The 21,539-nt window shown below is 40.4% G+C and overlaps 1 protein-coding gene across 3 annotated transcripts in view; it reads right to left on the reverse strand.

The window, feature by feature from the left end:
* The window catches only part of KCNG2 (potassium voltage-gated channel modifier subfamily G member 2), a 53,125-nt gene that overhangs the window by 17,521 nt on the left and 14,065 nt on the right, over positions 1-21,539 (reverse strand). For 2 of the 3 annotated variants that reach the window (XM_041427509.1, XM_041427508.1), the window contains exon 2: positions 5,289-6,112. In XM_041427509.1, coding sequence (XP_041283443.1) covers positions 5,289-6,044 — 756 coding nt within the window. In that variant the 5' untranslated portion in view covers positions 6,045-6,112. The remainder of the gene's footprint in view (positions 1-5,288; positions 6,113-21,539) is intronic. The other variant, XM_041427511.1, reaches the window with a different exon arrangement.

Here is a 21,539-nt window from a genome sequence, read left to right on the forward strand (position 1 = left end):
TGCCTGATGCAGCACAGGATACCGGTACGTGTCTGTGCAGCGAGGGCACAGTGCTGGCTTACGGCCAGCCTGGTGTCTACCAATCTCCTTTCCCTCTGGGTGGTCCCCAGCATGTACTGCTGTGTGGGGCTGTTCCTCACCAGGAATTCAGGACTCTGCATTTCTTCTTGCTGAGCTTGCTGAGCTCCACAGTCTTATTGAGCCCGTTTCTCCAAGGCTATTCAGGGTGACAGCGCAACTGTCCAGCCACAACGTGCCCAAAGGTTGTGCCATTAGCAAACTCGCTGCAGGTACACTCTGCTTCACCCTCCAGGCCACTAATAAAGAATTCTAACAGGACTAGAACCAGTACAGACCCCTGGGGCACACTGTTAATTATTGGCCTCCAACTGGACTCTGTGTCACTGACCACCATGCCCAGAGCATGGCCATTGGGACAGTTTTCAGTCAGCCTCACTGTCTGCTCATCCAGCCTCTTACAGAACAGTTTGTCTATGAAAAGCTATTGAGAATCACTATACAAGACTCTCTTGACCTTCTCTGAGATTACTTTTGTGTATACCTTTGTGAAATCAAACCTTTAGTCACAAGATTGTTTAAAATGCACATTCACAATTTACCTATTCCCCATCCTCAATATTATGGAAGTTGAAGCACAGTGTGTGAATTGAGCTTAGAAGGTGAAATAGTTTTGGCTTCTTTACAAGCTATTATTAACGTCATTATTTATAAGTCTCTTTGTTGTAATGTTCTTCAGCTGAAGGTTATTGAACTGTAACTTCCTATCACAGCATCTCTAATTAGGCTATCTTTTCCCAACACGTTTACGAAGTGCGGTAAAGAATGAGCTCTCTGATCTGCTTCTCCTGTTTTGCACTGTGCTGCTACAAATGACTGAGCTCAGGGGTCTCAGGCCTATAAATGCTTTTTTGTTTCAGGACAGAATGTTTGATATTATTCTCTAAGTTCCACCTTTTCTTCTCTGATCACAAAGGCAGCTGTCTAACAAAAAAGAGAAGATTTGTCATCAGAGACAAATTGTTGACATTTCTGTTTTCACCAAGAAAAAAATGAAGAGTCTAGTATGATGACCATCTGGCTTTCAGCTGAACCTCTCTGAATGTCTTTTGGTTGTTTAGTTCTTACTGTGTGTTTACAGCTTTGCTATAATATATCCCTGACTGATTTACTTCTCTGATGTATTAGCTACTTTCTTTGAGTCACTAGATAGCTGCTGTTTGTTTAGAGAGGTGAGAAGTCCACTTCAAGGTAGGATATGCCTAAAATGCCTTGAGGATACTCTGTGCCTCTGGCTATTTTTATGTCTTGGACATGACTTTTGTGGTGGTCTTGAAAGAGCCTGGTGCATGAAGGCTCCTGCTATGATTTTGTCTCAGCAGATTTTGCCTTTAGAGGAGAGTTTTCACCATTAAATTGAAATGTCTCATTGAAATCTCCCATTCTGAAAATTTTGAAATAAAAAGTTTATCATTGTCTTGTTACTTTACATGGAAGAACCTGACTGCCTTCACATGTTTGTTTTCTTCACATACTTGAATGTCCCTTTCCTGAAATTTCCAGAAGGAGCTATTATACACATCACTGCATTGGTGGATTTTATTTAATTTAATAAGCAAATAAAAGCTAAACGAGAAAAAAAATTACTAAATTTATCCTACTTGGGTAAGTGAAAAGTAGCTCAGGATCTGATCCTGTTAACTCTACTGACATCTGAAATACATGATACTACTTCCAAAAGAAGAGTAACACTTAAGGTGAATCAAGGTGACCTTTAGTAAGAACAAGTATCTACAGTACAGGGGAGCATGAGCCTTCCCACTCTTGTTAAGCCACCAGGGATTGCCACTGTCATCCAGAACACCTAGAGCAGCTAATAAAGTTAACAAAATGTATGATTGAGTTTTCTGCTTTATTTTAAAAGAGAAAGGCAGGCACCTAAAATAATTTCCTCACCCACCTGGTAATTACTTCTAACTTTTAAAGTCCCAGACTTACATCTTGTGTGAGGTCGTTCACACCTCTGCAGAACATCACTTGGTGTAACACCTCATCCATTCAGATGGCATTAAAGGATCAGGGTATGGAAAATTGCTCCCCAGCATGGCTTTTTTTCATAATTGGCCTCTCTGCCTTTCCTTGAAGCAGTAACACGACAGATTGATGGCACACAGAGCTTTTGTTTTCTGTGGCAACAGCAGCTCAAGGAAAAGGCCACTGTTTGCTAGCCAGAGCACCTGTGACAGCCCTGACATGGAACCATAACAACAGCAATGCCAGCCAGAAAGCCTGGAAAATGTGCACACTGAGTATGGTGTGCCTTTGAAATAGTATTTACTATTTATTTGTTCCTTAGTCAGGAGGGATGCACATCCTTTTTCAGCTTGTTAGGAGACAGCAAAGCCAGACTAAAGAGCTATCCCTGGGCACAAATTTTAATCTAGATACTGGGAATACAGCTCAGGATGATTACCACGGATTTGAATTCACATAAGCTCTCTTATCTCCACACCTGTTTGTTAGTTGCAGAGCTGCCTTGGCTTGCTAAGCCACATAAGTACACGCAGGGAGTGTGCACCCACGGTCCCAGACCCTACAGGTGACTCCAAGTGGGCAGATGCCTCCTCCTTGCCTTTCCAGAAGTTATCCTTCACCAGTCCCCTGTGAAAGAGAGCCATCTTTGTCTCAAACAAAACAACCATTTCCAATCTGTCCACAGACCTTCCCTGTGCAAAGCGCAGAACAAAGATTACTTGCAGGAGCTCTGTGCTTTCAGAATTTAAGGGCACAGAAGAATGTTGGATAATTTATTCTGATCTTCTCTGTATTGCAAGAATTTCACCTTTGTAACTTGATCTGCAATTGATGTTTTTCTTTTGATTGAAGTAAAATCTGTTTAGCTGAGGGCTAAACAAAAGGGCACTGAGCTTTCAACTGAAAATGTCTAAAAGCACAAAATCCACTAATTTTCTTCCTAGCCTGTCCCAGTAATGAATCACCTTGGTGATTCATTAAATACTGGCATATAGTTTCCCATATGAATGTATAAGCATCCAGCTTTTACCCATGCATCATCCCCCTGCTTATTGTAAAGGTCTTTCAGATGATATAGTTCCTCTCCCCTCATAAAACACTCACTTGTGTGCCTAATCCACTCACCTTCCTTCCAATAATTTAAATCAACTGAAATGTTAAAGTTTCTTATTGTGTGGTATTTTCCCCAGGTGCCTAAGATTTACAGGGCTTTAGCCATCTCCCAATTTTTCAAAACACCACAAAAAACATAAATGTGAGGACCGACTGCAGTATTCTAATGTCAGTCTCACCAATACTGCATACAGGCACAAAAAAATCTTTCAGCTTCTTATTAACACTCCCCAGCTTAGACATTCAAGGAGGGCATTAACCCTTCTGACTTTATTCTGCAATAGGAATTTAAGGCTGCTTGTACCCTAAATATTATTTAGAGCCTCATTTTGGGAACCAGAGTCCCTGCTTTTACATGAGTAAGCCTGCATTCATCTTTATTGCAAAATTTTGCATTTGACTATGAAAATGTGCTCCTTCTAATGGTTCCAACTTACCAAGAAATCCAGGCTTCTCTCATATGCGTGCTCTATCCTCATTATTATCCTGCTCCACCCAAAAAACATTATTATCCTATTATTATGAATCCCTATTTATGTTAGACCATTAGTAAAAACATAGGGTTCCTAAACACTCATAATTCTTAAAGCAATAGTTCAGCTCTCACTTAAACCTGGGAACAATTAAACACTAAACACATCTCAGTTTTCAACAGTAGAATATTCCTTGTACTTAGAATTTAGGATACTGGAGCCCTGATGGTTAATTACAGTAAAATGCATATGCTTTAGAAATGATATCTTGAAAAAACGTTATTAGGATAACATAATGTGAACTAGTCCCCAATACTACCATCCTCAAATTTTGAATCAGAAAAAGCCCTTAAAATAAAGATCTGATAATAAATCATATATCAGTGAACATACCAAATGTTTTCTTTTTTTTCCTGGCTGCTCCTGAAGGAGTCTGATTTCAAATCAAACTCCTCAGCTGAGACGTAACCTGAGCAGACCTCGCTAGCAGACGTTGGGTTTAACTGTACACAGGGTGCTCAGTCAGGTGCAAGGGTCTTTCTGGAGCAGCTGGATCCATTTTCCATCACCTTGCATTTTACTTTCAAGGCGACATAACAGTAAATGCCTCTGGTCTGGGGATGATCTCCCTCTTTCCTGCTTGTGGCAGTAGGGCACAAGCCATCCAACCCCTGGCCAACAGCACGTGGGAAGAGCTGCTTCCAGGAGGGCTCAGCCTTCAGCCCAGAGGCAGCACTTCATGGGGTGAAGTACTGTCTTAGTAGCTGAAGTTCACAACCACATGGAAAATTATTATTTATTTATTTGGGTTGGGAAATGAGCCCAAACATTTAATTTCAAGATTGGACTTGGGTAAAACTAGAGAGGGCATGAATTCTTCAACATGCCCCCAACCCCAACTCCTCAGATTGCATTTCAGCACGTATGTGAAGAAAATGTCAATGTCCTCCTCTACCATTTTTCAGATGAGCTGTCACTGGCTTACATACAATTAATCCTAGGGAAGTGAACTGCTTGCACAAAAAAGGGACTAAACCCTTAGGAAATCTGATGAACTAAAGAATAAACAAAATATCTCTAAGACTTGATTTTCAAGGGCATGAATCATCCACAGCTTACACTTGAGAATACTAAGCAGGTCTGAAAATTGGGACAATCGCTCTGTTTCTGCTGTTAAATTGCTGCCTCAGCTTCCTTGGCCTTTACATCACCCTATAGCATCAAAATACTTTAGATATGATTTTTACACTGGCACACTGAGAGTTCATTCAAATTGTTAAAGTACCTTTAGGGAAAACTGATTTGTTAGCTCTAAACTTAACCTCAAAACATTAAACCAGAAGAAAGGCTGGTTTTTATCCCCAGAGTAGCTAGTTTGTCATCTGGTTAGACATGTTATTAAACAAATCTGGTGGGCAAGGCTATCTGCTGGTGTGAGCTGGCTAAGCTGTGTTAGCAGGGCAGAGTTTGGCCCAATCTTGCCTCAGTTTTAAGTGACATAGTGCTTTCTGTGCTCTACCCAGCCAGCCCTCCACATCATATATACTGAACACAATACCTGTGTATCTGCTGGAGTGATTTTTCCCGACACCTATCCTGAGGAGACAAGAATGCAAAAACACGCTCTACCCCAAGAAAAGCTGCACTTACCCGATCCTCTTCTTCCCTGACATCTGGCATGGTGCTGATGCAGAGGCTGACAGCAGTGATGGCAACAAAAGAGATTGAAATACAAGCAAAGATCTTGCCTGGGATCCCTGAGTGGGGGTTCTCCACCATGTCCCTGAGCTTTCGCATGCACAAACTCAGTCGGCTGCTGTCCTGGAAGGCACATTGCGTAGCTTCATTGAATACCATCTCCCTTTCAAACAGCCTGGCCTCAGCTGCCTCTTCCTCTTTCTGTCGCAATCTCTTTTTGCAGCACCACTCCAGGTGGTCCTCTTCTATCCCCCAGTACACAAGCTCCTCCTGGAACGAAAGAGCACACATCTCCCTGAGAAGCCTCAGCTTCCCAGCTGTCAGGAATGTCATGATTGTTCTGAAGGCACTAGGATTACGGTCAAAAAAAAATTCATTGCAGCTAACATCATAATCATCGCAGATGTCCATGATCTCATCATAATTGTTGCAAGATTTTAGCTTCCCAAGCCTGGTCAAGGGGCAGTTCTCCAAGGTGGTCCAGGGAATTTTGTACTTAATACCACCTACATTGATGATCACAAACCTGGACCGGTCATCCAAGCGGGCTAAGCAGCACAGGTCTTCTCCAGGATGCAGAAGTTTGGCCTTTTTGTAGAAGAATCCTTTCTTGGTTTGTACTTCACACAGGTTTTCCAAGTTGTTGAAGGAGTGGGAGCTGAAGTCAGGATCTGCATTCCCAGTGAGCAATGCCATTTCGTGGTACATCTGTTGAGTCCATAGGGAGGTTGAGGCTACGCAAACAAAAGCATCTGGAGCTTGACCAGAAAGTCTATCTGTAAAACAAAATTTTAAAATTGCAAGAAAAGTGGGCCACTATTAAATGACAACAATCCTATCCTCTTCCTCCCAAGAAACTCTTCTCTACGGCATTCCTTCTTCCCCCATTATTTTAGGACAATCTTTGCTTGATAGTTGCTTGGGGAAAGAACTTACACTACAGTCAGGTCACAAGCCATGCTGTAACTCCTAGAGGATTTAGTTAGTAGAAACAAAACCAGTGTATTACCATTTTTAGAGGTTGAAACTATATCCTGGACATCAATGCATACTAGAAGAGATATCTAATCATGTAGATAAATGGCAATTTACAGTTTAGCAACTTAATAAAAAAACTTAGTTGCAAATGGTTTTTTGATTATTTTGGCTCATCGACATTATGTTCCTATTACATAGGAAAAAGCCTATAGGGTGAGGATAAAATGGATACTTACAGTACAGTCAGAAATATGATGAGTAAAAAATGTGGGTAATTCCCAACCTAAATTCACCAAGCCTAGGCAGCAATAGCAATGAATATGTGGGAGCTGAGGGCATGCTGGGGCTGAGCTGAAACCAGAGCTTGCCTGGGAGCCTGTAACTGCCGGAAGCTCTGCTGTGGGCTTGGCTGCAGTTGTGGCCAGGGTTCCAAGCAGCCTGTCAGCAGCTCTGAAGCAGGAGATCAAACTCAGAATTAAGCCGAGCTGGAAGTGACTCGGTTGCTGCTCTTACTTCTGGATAGCTCAGAACATGACTGGTCACATTTAGAAGGAATTATGTATAATTCCAGGTTTTAATTTGTGCCTCCTGCTTATCCCTCCTTTACCACACCACAATCCACATTGCTTCCTTACTTTCTCTAAAGCCCATCACATTCATTCTTCAAAGCTGTCTCTCTAAAGCAATACTGGGATGTCTTGAAATGCTGCCATGTAATCACATTTGTGAATCACCCAAAAGTTCCTGAATTGCTCAAATATGAAGTAGGAAATAAGAAATCAGTGTAGGACGACTGGGTCTCCACACAAAGACCTGGGCTGAGGATGGATGCAGTGATGGGGAACAATTTTAAGCAGAGGATGGAGAAACTGATAAAGAACTGACTAGTGAAGGATAAACTGACAGTTTTGATGACAGAATGGTAACTGTGAGGCAGTAAATCCATAATTTATAAGCAACATTCTCCAATTCCCTCTGAATCTCATGCCTCAGCTGGGAGAGAACAACAAACAAATGGGTGCTAGGAAAAGCTGGAGACAGCATATACACTCAAACACATTCCCAGAGGAGCAACTTCCTTTATCTTTAATCGGCTCAGCAACTCTTACCTCATTAAACTTAGTCAAGATGATCTCTGACAGAGACTGGTGAATACTTTTAGTCACAGCCTTTAATCACCCTCTAAACATTCTCACCAACCACTCTTAAACAACAACACTGCAGTAACAGTGGTACTTTTGCTTCAATATTCCTACGAGGATCCAGTCCCTGAATTTCAGACCAACATTTGTATCAGATATTTTACAAAGCCAGAGAATGATTAAGTGCAAAAAGCTACAGTCACCCAAAGATACTTTTCAGCACCATGAAAATTTCAGAACTAATGATGCCAAAATCTCTACAATTTCACTTTGGGGGAGAGAAATAATTGTTTAAACATCCGTTTCTACAGGGCAACATGAGCAACAGAGAAGAGCTCGTTCATCTGGCTGAGGGCCAGTAAAGGGCAACCCACTCTCTAAGGAATGGGTGCTTTTACAGCACAGGCTTGAGTGCAGCTGGGATTGCAAATACCATTACTGTCACAGTGAGAGTGCACTGTCAGCACGGCATATGCTTTAAGGATTTGGTCTCTTGTTGCTTTCTCTTGGTAAAGATAAAATATTCACTGTCACTACTGAGGGCTCTGCACTTTTGTTTTCATGCCTCACTTGTTCCACAAGTCAACATACTAAAAGGAGTTTACATTGTTTTGACATCAAGGCCAGGATTTATTTTTTTCCTCTCCCCCGTGTAGCAGGTTGTTGCATAAAGGGGCCAGACAGATTTCACAGAACTGCTTTGAATCTAATCTTACATTCACTTCTTCCTTCTTCTAAGCAGCAGCTAACTCAATGTGAAAATCTGTAAGCATGTTGTTTGCTACAAAATCTATGAATTACAGAGCGTTAGTCTTTTATTTTGTGGATATTAAATGATGTTGCTTAAATCTAAAGCTTAAAAACACAGCTTTTTTTTTTTTCTTTTTCTTTTTTTTTTTTTTTTTTTTTTAATCATCAGTGGATGAATAGAAAGCAAGAAAGAAGTAGTTACAAATTAAAGTTGTCTATGATTTAACAGGTTGATTCTGGACAGTGCAGGCAGCACCAGAGGCTGGAGTTCAGTAACTAAAATGAATTTCTGACATCACAGTTCAACATCCCAGAATCCATAATAGCTGGCAGCATTTGTTTTGGAAATCTCTTATTTAATATCAGATTAAAAGATAAGCATGTGAAGACAGTTGTATTTATTATTCTCCTTGGCACTTGCACCTTGTGATCTGACTGCCCAAGACTGGGCTCAGATGTCAGTGGAACAGCTTGTGGTGCCATTTTAACTCTCTCATAGAAAACCAAAATACTGTGGGCTCCCAATTTGGCATCTATCCTGAGAAGTAAAACAAGCCTGGAAGGTCTGCTTCTGATCTTATGTGCATGGAATGTATCATGACTTTCACTAAATATTAAAGGGTGTTTCAAAATTATGTAGGTCTTAAAATACTCTCAGCATGCCAGGGTTATCTAATGTATGCACATGCCTGCAGTAAAGCATCCCATTGAAGATTAACATTAAAAGCCAATACTTCCAGAAATGATACTACATTATCATACAGTTGGCATTTCTACTATTTAATCTGACACATGGGTGCATGAAAGACTATTAAAGCACAGTCTGGAATAAGTTGCCCATCACATGGATGAAGGACAGAATTTGACTCTATATTTGTTGTTCATAAATTTGAAGTGCTGTGGGAGAAATGCTGTATGAATATTGCAGTTTGAGGGTCATATACAGGGTGGGTCATACATTGTGTGGATTCTTTCTTTTTTTGAAGTATAATCCAACAATTTGTATTCACTAAGAAGTACTTTCTTTGGCCATCTCTGTATGCACATGTGTATGTCTACACACACACATAAGTTCAGCCTCATTTTGTCACCAGCAAACAGCTGAGATCTTCACAACACAGGTATGTCTCACCAAAGATTTTAAAGATTTAATAAATGTCAGAAGCACACAACTGCCTCATGTTCTTCTTTTTGCTGAATTATTTCCTCAATGGAGAAAAGGCTATTTCCCTGCTTACTGCCTTTTCACTTTGCCTGCTCCCAGAACTTCTCTTCACATCAGCATTACTCATTATCCCATTCTATCAGTATTGCTGCATCTAAGTCATATGTGATTCTGCATGAGGTTCCCCTGGTCTCAAGTTACCTTGGGTAAGAATGAAAAATGGGGTAAAATCATCCCTACCAAGAGGCTGAGCAGCCTGGCAAGGAGAACTTGAAAACAGTGATGAAAGGGAGGCAGTGGTGGAGCAAAGACTGCAGGGTGCCACGGCTGGGGAGCCCTCGTGAGGAAGGGCGGCCACATAAAGCCTGTGCACATAAAAGAGGGTCCAGGAAAGTGTCATGGGCAGAGCACTCACACCTTCTCTGAGAAACCACCCTGAGCAGGTGGCTCTGAAGGGCCTGTGGACAAAAGCAGGCAGCCAGGGGTGGAAAAAAGGGAGAATTCAGAGGTCTTTGTGCAGTTGCGCAGAAGAAAACTGTTGCTCTGAGGGTGGTCAAACACTGAAAGAGAATGCTGAGAGGTGGTAGAGGCCTATTTTTGGGGATATTCAAAACCCATCTAGACACAGTCCCAAGTAACCTGTTCCAACTGATGCCACTTTGAGCAGTGAGATAAATCAGATGAACTCTGGAGGTCCCTTTCTAGTTGAACTACTCTGTGATTTTGGGAACAGTCTCTTTTTAACTGCTGCTGTAAAATGACAAAGTATTGGAAGTTTACATTTGGGCTACAGTAGCAAGACGAAGCTGTGAGACCTTTCAGCAATTAATGTTTTAAGATTTCCTTTGTGAAATGAAACACATTTTGACAGAGAACAGGTAATTGTGTCATAATTTAAAGCCACAAACATGAAACATATATTAGCGTGACCACAAGTTATTTTCTCTCAATTCCAATGAGAGTTGAGTCAGTGAATCTGTTCTGCAGTGCTCAGCCATTTCTAGTCAGGGATGTGCTGAAACCTGGCATTGCTGCCTGGGACCAAAGCAGTTCCCACTTCTTACTATGATGTGATTTATAAACCACAGCACACACAATCACTTTAATTCTAAATCTTACACATGCAAGTGACCTTCCATTTGGTGATATTACAGCTGACAGTGTGGACAAAGAGGTTTAGGAGATCCATGTTACTCTTGTACTTATTACAATCCAGTCGAACTTGGACAATCCTTGCCAGTCACTGCGAAAACATGGAGAGGAGAGCACCTGCCCATGAGGCTTACAAAATGCAAAACACATGGGGTGAGAGAAATACACATATTTAAAAACAAAACAAAACAAACCCCAGCAAAACAAAACTGAAAAGGGGACTGGGAGGATGTGGTACAACAGATGAAGCTAAGCCTAGAAGGCAGACCCTACGGGATTTGGGGAATTAGTTTCTGAGTTTGTCCACACCGAACATGATTATGGCTCCCTACATACTCATTATCACAGAATCATAGAATCATTTATGTTGGAAAAGACCCTTAGGGGATCCCTGAGTCCAACCATTACGCTGACACTGCCAAGTCCGCCACCAAACCACGTCCCAAAGTGCCACATCTATGGTCTTTTAAATATCTCCGGGAATGGTGACTCACACTTCCCTGGGCAGCCTGCTCCAATGCCTGACCACCTTATCAGTGAAGAAATGCTTCCTAATATCCAATCTAAACCTGCTCTGGCACAACTTGAGGCTGTTTCCTTCTGTCCCGTCTCTTGGTACTTGGGAGAAGAGACTGAACCGCACCTCGCCACAGGATACTTTCAGGGGAACTCAAACTTGGACACAGTCAAATGTTACATATTTCTGTATTTATGGCAAATAACCTCCTAAGCCCCTGCTTAGGGAAGGCAGTAGCTCAAGAAGTTGAAAAGGTACTAGAATTCTGAACAGCCCTTCATTTTGTCTGTTCCTTCATCAAAGTAACAGGAAGTGGTGACATCACCTTACACATCCAGCTGAGATGTCCCCATCTAACAGAGACAGAAGGGTTTCTTCTATAGGTATGGAGCACAATAGCCAAGATAGCCTTCTCCAGAGAGTGTTTTGGGGGCTTTGAGGATGCTGCATTAGTCAGTCCAAGAAGCCCAGAAGACTCATGCTGTAATGAAGGCTGCAAAACTCAGCATGTGAAGCTGGACATTGTTTCATATTCTGAGTGTACAATTTGCTTAATATTTTCATTAATTCAGTGGAGGAAAAAAGTAATAATTTTCTTCTCTGAACATCCCTCATCACATTTAGGCCACACTACATAATTAGCTGAAACAATTCAATTTGTTAAATGAAAAATTAACTTGACTCAACATTAATTATTCTGACACACACCCATAGCTATTTGTCTCCATCAGACAGATTATGAGTTATCTTGTGTCATTGCACTTGCCAGTGTTCTATAGTGAAAGTATTAACATTGTGACATCTTAAGAAATCAGGGATTTTGTTGAACTACCTATGTGAAGCTATGGGATCTTTACCCGTATCTTCATAGCTAAACCCAATTTTGTTCTGCACATCCACCAGCTTTTGGTGCCCATTTATCCTAAATACCCTAAATAGCATCAAACTATTATTTCTGTGAAGCTATTTGCTCACTTCAGTTGCACAGCAGACAAAGGCAGATGAGCTAGGTAAAATACAGAGGATGAACCGCTTACTTCTGCATTCTACCCAGAATTACAGAATTCTCTTCAGGCTAGCAAGCTTCAAGATTCCACAAAGGCCTTTAAACATGTATTTCACTTAAAAAGAACTATAAATAAAAAAACAAGCAGAGACTGCAAGGATTAGGCAGAAAAGTTTTCCCCCACAGAATTATTACTACTTACAATAAAATAGAGCATCATGTTCAAACAATGCTTTATTTGTTTAGGTGAATTAACCCTCAGTTGGTTACCAGAAAAACAGGTTTGTAACATGTGCTTTCACCCTCGGTTCATATTTCCTGAACAAGTGAACAGACTCCAAATATGCACCAAGTGGATGAAAGGGAAGGGACTTCAGAGCAGAGCTGTACCTCCCAGACTCTGGAAAGATTAGATTGGACATGGAGATTTGTTTGATCCAGTTCCTGTTAACTGCAACCTTGGATTAAGTATACAGCATCAGGAGCCTAAAATTAAAATGTGTTCTGTCTGCACTTGCTTGGTCAGAGATTGAGCCCTGTGAACACAGTACCTTTGACCCTTACTGGCAGCTTCTAGATGGTGAAATTTTTATTCTTCCATGAATCACACACAAGTTTATTTTAGGAGCTTTACTGATTAATCCTGTTAGTATCCCATTAAATCAGCCAGTCAGATAAGGTACTATGAGTTAGTTGCCAATCTGAAATATTTCTTTCCCTGTTCCTAGCTTGTATTTTAGAATAAAAAAAACAATCAAAATCCAGTTTTTAAAGTATCTGCTCCAGTCATGATTACATACCCACAGCTGGCCTAAGACACCACATGAATGGCACTATTAAATGCAAAAGTGACAGACGTGTAGTATTTTGAAACAGCACTGTTTATCCCTCTCATCCAGGAAATTAAACAAATTGTCTCATTTCTGTTGCCAAAATTCGGGAAGCACAAAAAACCAAACAAGTTTTGGTGTCTTTGAAAATCACAGAATTATCAGTAAAGTGTTCCGGTTGGTCTGCAGATAACTGTAGGGGGAAAAAGCAGTTTTTAACATAAGCTCTGTTCCTAACACTGATCTTTTCTTTCTGATCCATCCTACAGGTTTTTGCAATTCTATACTTAGCAGCTTCCCACCCACATGATTAATATGCTTGATTTTATACAGAATATACCAACTAGATTTCTGACTAGAATAAGAAGGTTTGGCTGTGTGATGCCACTCTTAGCCCAGTTTCACATTCAGAAGTTCATAAAGATTTGCTGGAGCATTTTTCCTAATAACTGTACCTGTTCCTGTGTCTCTTTCAGGGCCATTCATCACAGGTTTGTATGAATGGTTGTTAGATACATATGGATTCTCTGAATAAATGCTCTTATTAACTGCTCACAGATTTCAGATGTAGGTCTAGCCTTTTAAATTTCCACATGAAATCCTTTGCAGAGAAAATAAATTGTATACAGATGCATTTTGCTTCTCTTGTTAGCTTGAATTAGTGAACACTGGATTTTATGTGTTTTTGTTGTCTTTTTGCAGATGACATTCTTGTTCTCATGTGTGTTTCATAAGTCAATTGTGCACTGACCTCAAAAATATTCCCATCTCTAATTAAACACAATTCTGCCTCTAAATTTAACATGATTGTAGTTAATTATTAACATCGTTGCATAGAATACTTTGTAAATTTAGACTCATTAGGATTGCATATTTAATCCATGGTTGGAGTTAACAGGAACTGGATCAAACAAAACTCTACATGCAATGGAATTATCTCAGAGAGACATTGGTTAAAGGATAGTTCCTGACCTAAAGTCTGTCCACTTTAGCTCATCACCCTCTTTGTGCACATCTGGCGTCCCCAGGGCTTGTTCTGCCTTGTTTGTTCCAATATTCCTACCCACACTCACAGTGACACATGTATTTTGCAGAAGATTAATATGGCTGTTGTTCCAGAGCCCTTGGATGAGGTGACCCCTAAACAGAGGGGGTTCATAACTCTGTGGCATGATGCCCACACTGAGCACTAGGAATACTGACACAGTGCTAATAACTGCTGCTTATTGCAGCAAGAATTACCTGCCCTACCTGCTGTGGACAGAATTCAGGAATCCTGTCCTCCAGATGTGTTTTCAAATGAGGTGGTGTTCCAGATCTTGCTCTGTACACAACTTGCATTTCCACAGGGAATGACCACCACTGCCTGGAGTGGGAAGTTCCCAAGGCCCTTCACTTCCATTCTATGCAGTCTTTACCCTGGAACATCTGCATTTTGCAGCTTTCAGTTGTAGTGAACTGGAAATACTGCAGCAGCTTGAAGTAAATTAAAAAAATAAAAAATTAAAATTTGTGTTCAAATAAGTAGGAAAACTAGTACTATGACTAACAAAGAACCCCTCATGTATTTCTAGAAATTTAACACAAAACTCTTTCAAAATGTCAATTTCATTACATCTTCTGTCCTGAATTCCTCCTAGACAAATGTGGTAGCAACATCAACTTTTCCAACAAAAGGTGACAGGACAAAACCACAGCACCTGTGGAGAAGCATTGATTCTTTCGTTTTCTGGAAAGGTGGGAGACAATTTATATTTTTCCCCCTCAAACAGGTAGAGAGAGGTCTTTTGCAGTTTGGGTTTACAGATGCATTTCCACATTCTTACCCTACTATTAAAGAGGATGAAAATGACCTGTAATAGTTTAAGGCATCTCTGTAATTTCTCTCACCATCAACCGACTTTCCCCTCCACTGAATTGCCATTGCTGTATTCAGTAGAGAAACACTCAAATTCACTAAACACACTTAATCACTGAAAAGATCATCTGATAATGTTACCGGTTTTAATGTTTCATAAGAAGCCAAAATGATTAGAAAACTTTGCACTTTCTCTAATGTAATTATTTCAGTCAGCTCACAGACTGAGGATGATAGCATTTTTAAGACCTTGTTCTCTACAAAATTTCAATGGACCTGTCTACGCAATGCAGTGGGAATGAATGGATTCCACTGTGAAGATGATGGCTTTAAAATCTGGTAAAATATGACCTATCCAGTTATGTGCAATATCTTCAGCAATCACTGAATCCTTCATAAATCACCTCTCCTTTCAAGAACACTGGAACAGATACAAGAGGAAGGCTGACAGGCTAATTATTCACATATGCAATAGATGAAAACATTTCACTGGTATCTTGCTGGAGAACCCTGGTAGATCAGATGTCATGCAGAAACACTGATGCAACATTTCCAGAGATCTGCTATAATGCCAGATGTGTGAGAAGCTCAATTCTAAGACCAGCTCCCCAGTCTAGAAGTATTTGACCCAACAGGTTTATATGTACCCCAAGGTGAGCTCTTGGGGCGATGAAAGCAGGCAATAGTATCAACACTATGACAACAATCCAGATCTTTAAAGGATGCTCAGGGTGGCTACTTATTCACTAATTGTCTTTGCAGTTGGGCTAGCAAATGAGCAATTCCTGTTCTCCTTGAGAAAGCTCTCCTCTGTCCAGATCCCTTCAGTTTCTGCCAGATTGCTCACCACCTTTCTACTTGCAATACTGGCAAATACAGAGAAACATTGGGATAAAATACCACTAAGGAATTAGTTTTACAGCATCACCACTACTGATACAATTTTGTTTCTGAGCAGTTATTTTCATGCAGCAAAAGGACTTGCTGTTAGCCATAAGGTGTACATCATTCTGAAAGTGAGACAAACAATAAATCACTGCCAGATCCCAGTATCTCTGGCACACTCCAAAACTGCTGGTTTCTTCCTCTGTGTTGTCATTCTTTAAATCTTATTACCATCAGAAAGATGATGAGGAATTTCCAGTTACTTCAGTTCACTGCCAGCTGGCCTTCCCCTTCTATGAGGAAGACTCCATGAGCTGCACAGTCTGTGATGCTGACATTAAAAACTCAGGAGGTAATTAACCCAAAGGCCTCGTTCAGGAGGTGTTTAAGACTTCATTCCAGGCCCCCTTCATGGTTGCCTCATTGGTTTTACTTCCTGCTGCATGTTCCTACCGCAGCGCTCTGTGAGAGAGGCTAATGGTGGGGTACTGTGCAAACACACAAACAGGCTTTACATCAGCAAAAGCAGTACGACTGCACAAACCAATGTACCCCAAATCTGGGTCACAATAGAGATCCATGCGGAACTGCCACTCCCAGCGCGTGCCGTGATGGCTCTGCTCAGAACTAGGCCTACAAAGGGCAACGGGCCCTGGCAATCCCATTGCAAATGGAAAACAGGAAGGTGACCAAGATGGTGAACTGGACCAGCAGAGTTGAGCAAATTGCTTCTTCATTCCACCTTTACCTGACTGGCCAGTTCATTGTGCAGCTAACAAGCTTTCCATGACTATTTCACTTTGAGCAATGGGAAGCGGCTCTCACTTTCTTGTGTTGCCAGAAGATCTGATGGGCTCTCAAAGAAGCTGGAGACTGGCAAGTGTAGGAATAATTTTGCACCTCTTTTTCTTTCCAACTATGTTCCCTGACTGCCAAAGGAAGCTCCCTGGAAGGTGCTCTGCAGATGGATAAGCTAGTCTAACTCATCAGGTTGTGTTTGCTAGGGCACTGCAGTACTGGCATAATCAGGGGAAAAAAGATGGATGTTCAGCTAAATGGGAAAGATCACAGAATGGAGTTTCACAGTACTAACAAAAAAGCTGGGCTCCAGCTTTACTGCAAGCCTGTACTTTGGTAAATATAACGTTTATCTACTACACTGAAAAATCCGGAGTATGGTCTCTACAGAAACTCTCTACAGTGACAGCAGTGAATAGCAGTGATTCTCGGGCACAAGACTTATGTGATTGGCAGCTCTGTATATTTGTATCATGCAATACAGCAAAACACCCCAGATTTATCTACCTCAATTTTATTTATCCTAGGCCATTTGCTCAAAAAAACCCTTCATTATTCTATTACTGGTTTTTTTTGCTAACAACCAACCTTTACTGTTAGCACAAAAGATACACTGAAGAAATAAGCAACAAAATAACTTTCATTCTCTCTCCTCCTGAAAATTTTTAATTAAAAGACATCTCATAAATTATTAATTCACATCCAATTTGCTTGCTCATCAAGTAAAAAGCAAGCAGAGATATCTAAAGCATAGCATCTAAAATTCTGAATAAAGATTGACAAATAAGTAGCTAACAGCTACTTAAAGAAGATGCTCGAAAAAAATGCATGTAATCTGATTTGTACTGTATAATTCTTTTTGTGTTATTTATTTTACACTTTAAATGACCTTGTTTTATTTTATTTAATACGTTCAGTCTCAGTAGCTCACTGATACAGAATAATTTATTTTAAACTCTGATTAAGCAGCTGCTCTCCAGTTGAATCAGTCCCCTTCCCAAGAGCAAAATTTTATTTGGCTGGTGAAAACTTCTACACCATGACACCAACTTGAAACCCCATTTGGTCTCAGAAACCTTGTCCTGAAGTGTATAATCATAAAGCCTAGCTTCAACTGAATCAACAGGAATTGAATGGGCTGTAGAATTGGGTTCTAGAGAGGTCCGTCCTCAGGCTTTTCAGGAGCTGGAGTGGAGGGTACCCCTGTGAAGACCTGCTGGACAGAACTGGAAACATCCTACCAGTGCTACACAGTAAACCCCATTCACAAGATAAATTTCTGTGTCTCTGTCATCATTACAGAGATGTTTTTGTGTAAAGGATAGCTTCATAATCTGAAAGGGGAACAAAGTGTGAAATAAATATGAAACATGATCAAACACAGATGGGTTTGGAGAAAGAGACTGGGAGAGAGAAAACACTTAGGTAAACCTCTTGTGGTCAGCTACGAAATGGTACTGTTTTTGATAAAATATAATCATAGACTAAAATCACTTGGTGGTTTTATGTTTACAACTACTAAATAAAAAACCCTCACATGTAATTTACAGTGTGAAGGCAGAGGAGAAGAATAAAAGGACAGAAATCAATATGATATAAAGCAGATACTTCATTATTTTAGAGCCTAATTCAAGCATATGCTGAATCCCTGCACTTAATGTAAGTTCGCAAGTGCCAAGCAGCTTTTAAGAAGCTCTCAGAATCAGGATCCCAGTCTGCTATATCACCTAAGAAAACCATTACCAAGTGCATGCATAACTGGTACTAAGCCCATGCTTAAATACATATAAACCCTCCTCTAGAAAATGCTGTATTTCCCCCCATTCATATGCATATCTATGCAGATATCCATATATTCCCCTCAACAGGCAGGGAAATGATATATATGGGATCTGCAACATGAAATGCATGTAGCACAGCTCCAGCCCACAGGAGAACAAGGCCAGGAAGCACCAAGGAGGGTCAAATCAGTCATCAGCTCCCACTGGCTTCCAGTGGAAATGAGCAGCTTGAATCTGGTGCCTGCATAGAGGCACCCAGTGCAATTTGAGACACTTGGCATATCTGGGGATAGCAGATGTGGCACAACAGCAACAGCTGGTTGGCAAGAATAATGTGCTAGTGCATCTAAAAGAGCCATCTTTGAGCAACCAGAACTACCCTAGGTAAACAGGTCCTTTGAGAATCTTTGCACACAGAGCCTTTTGGGGTTTATTTTTAATCTCTTGGCAGTGACAAAAGATCCTCCATATTCATAACTTTTTGAAGTATGGCACTCTTACATCAAAAGTCAGTGCTGTAGACCAACTGATCTCTCCATGCAGATGAGATACTCACTGAAACAGCAGAAGTGCTATTAAGAAAATAGTGGATTTCTACCATGATTTTGTGCATGTAAACCTGAAAATTTCTGTAATTAAAGTTAAGCACTATTCTGGAAGAAGTTTCCATAAGATTCACATTAGGCAGCTATATTTATTACTAAATAAATAGAGCTGTTTTACCCAAGCTGAACACATTCAGCGATTTGCACTACAGAGCATAACTCCTTAATGCTCAATTTCAATGTGATCCCTGCAGATACTGGTTTTGCACGTACTCAGCCTCTGCATGTGAATTTCCAGTGTCTGTATCTTGGTCAGGTGTTTGCCCATACAAGGGTACTTTTGATAGGGACCAGCTGGAAATAAGTCTGTGTTTAGTTATAATATGTGTACAAACATGTGTACAGGTTGAAAACCAGTGCAAATTATTCCATATTTTTGGAGATACCTTGGTCACACAATGTCATTATGGAAAACCTGCTGGTACCCACCCTTCCAAAGCACATACACACAACCAAGAGCCAAATAGAAAAAAAAGAAGCCAGTGAAAGGGTTAATGTCAAGTGGTGCTACCTCTTCTGCTGATGGATAAATGCTGTTTTCTAAAAATAGCAAATAGCCTTCCTGATCCTGGACTCGTAAAGTGGAAGGATTTAAAACTAAAACGCATCCTCTATGAACCACAGTAAAAAAGTCCCAGTTTCCTCCAAACCCTAGAAATTTTACTACTCACTGTATTTATACAAAACCAAAGCCCAGTTATTAAAAATAAATTAAACCTAACCACCTAAATACCCTTTTCATGTGCTAGAATCTCATTCTTTCTCCTGCCTCTGTTTTATGCATAGACTGCATTCCCACTGACCTGACAAAACTGGGAATTTGTTACAGTGATAGAAAAAGCAAGGCCACTTAATTCGCCAACCTACGAGAGTAAAGCAAGCTACTTTTCATAATGTATGTACAGGCGTCATGTGAGCACTCACTGGTAGCTGTGTTGGAATGCCTGGATATTGTGTGTTTGTCAGACTGTCATAAAGATTTATAAATACACAGCTACAAACTGCAGATGAAGTCTTGCAGTACAGACAGGCTATACACACCTAAATGAAGAAGGTATTTTAATTCTCGATACAGAAAGATGCAGAATGTCTTTTTGCACGTAAACTTGTTAAAGTTTTCAGACTGTGGTGATTTTGCACAGAGAAAATCAATGCTCTCAGGTTCAGCAAGACCTACTGGCTTCTGTGTGGTTCCACCAAATGAGAGGAAGAAGAGGAAGCAATATAGAAACCACTACAAAGGAGCCTTCCTGAGCACTGAGTCTCAGATTATAGGGACAAGATGGGGACAAGGTGAGAGAACAGACAACATGTTGCCTCATTTCCACCTCATTTCACACTCCTTAACGTCTTTATTTCCAAACCAGAAAGACAGGAGCAATGAAGACTTCAGAAGCCCAGTCAAGCCATCCCAGACAGACAGTGGCGACGAATTTTATACAAGTTACAGACATATTCATTCCAAGTTCTCCTGAAAGTGTCAGAGCTGTTGATGAGCACCTCCCTTATGGACATCTGATCTTATGTCTATGCCACTTTTTAATGAGTGATCCCCTCAATCAATTCCTGAACTCAATTTTTTTTCTAAAGCATGAATAAAACACCTTTATCCATTAGCCTAGTTGCTGCAGCTTTCCTAGTACTGAAAAGGCAAAGGAGTAACTTGCAGCATCTTTTCTTACTTCCTGGCAGATCTAATAATCTTTCTTACTAATCTGGCAGATCTCTTCTCCTTTTGAGCAGTTTCTTTACTCTCTCTCCAAGCTATTCTTTGCTAGAGCAACATACTTTTCTTCTTATTAAGGACCCTTTACCCCAAATAAATGTCTTGCAGTATCAACCCACCGTGCATCAGTTCCAGCACCTCATTATCAGGTCCATTTTTCCTTCTGCAGACACCTGCATAATTACATTATGTGAAATAGCTTATATAAATCAGCAGTCGTTGTCATATGTTCTAAAGAATTGACCTGCAATTGTTATCTACTGCAAAATTTCATCCCAATTTTAGCTTTCAAATCTAAGCCATAAAGTCAAAAATTAACTGAATATGGGTTACTGAAGCTGCATTTTAGAAACAATAGCCTACAATTTATTTACCTAGATCCTACTTTCAAAGCTATTGTGATCTCAACCCCACAGGCCTTGAAATTGATTTTTGAAACAATACCTTAATTACCTTCCTACCTGGTAAGCTTTCTTTGGTGCTTGGTTCAGAAGCTGAGATTGACCCTGACTTTTCATGTCTGGGTGTGTGCACTGGTGTTATCTGCTCTCCATCCTTACTCACTGCTGAGTGTGCCAGCCCAACAGGATTGGTGAGTAATTATTAGAACAAAGGGCAACATATGATGCTTTCCTGATGCTTTCAATAAACAGTGACTAACAGCTCTTTAAATTATCAAAACTGTGGTAATAATAAATTATATTTAAGGTTACTTTTTCATCACCTCCTTATTTGTATATTCAAAATACATCCACATAACTGTATCAGCTAATTAGCTGTGCAGCTATTGAAATGCCTTTTCAAATGCATCTGTACATGGTCAAATGTAGATTTTTCATACCTGAATGACTGTAAACAAACAAACCAGAAGCCAAACGAAGGCTTAGCTATTTAATCTGGAGGATATTGCATATTAAGAAATACTTTCTAAGTTGCAACAGTGTAAATTATTGCTATCCTTTTATACATTTTCAGTTCCTTCATGAAAAGAATCACATTTGATCCATTGA

This window comes from Onychostruthus taczanowskii, unplaced genomic scaffold (genome assembly GCF_017590055.1).
Source record: "Onychostruthus taczanowskii isolate IOZ18803 unplaced genomic scaffold, ASM1759005v1 scaffold115, whole genome shotgun sequence".
Taxonomy (NCBI): Eukaryota; Metazoa; Chordata; class Aves; order Passeriformes; family Passeridae; genus Onychostruthus; species Onychostruthus taczanowskii.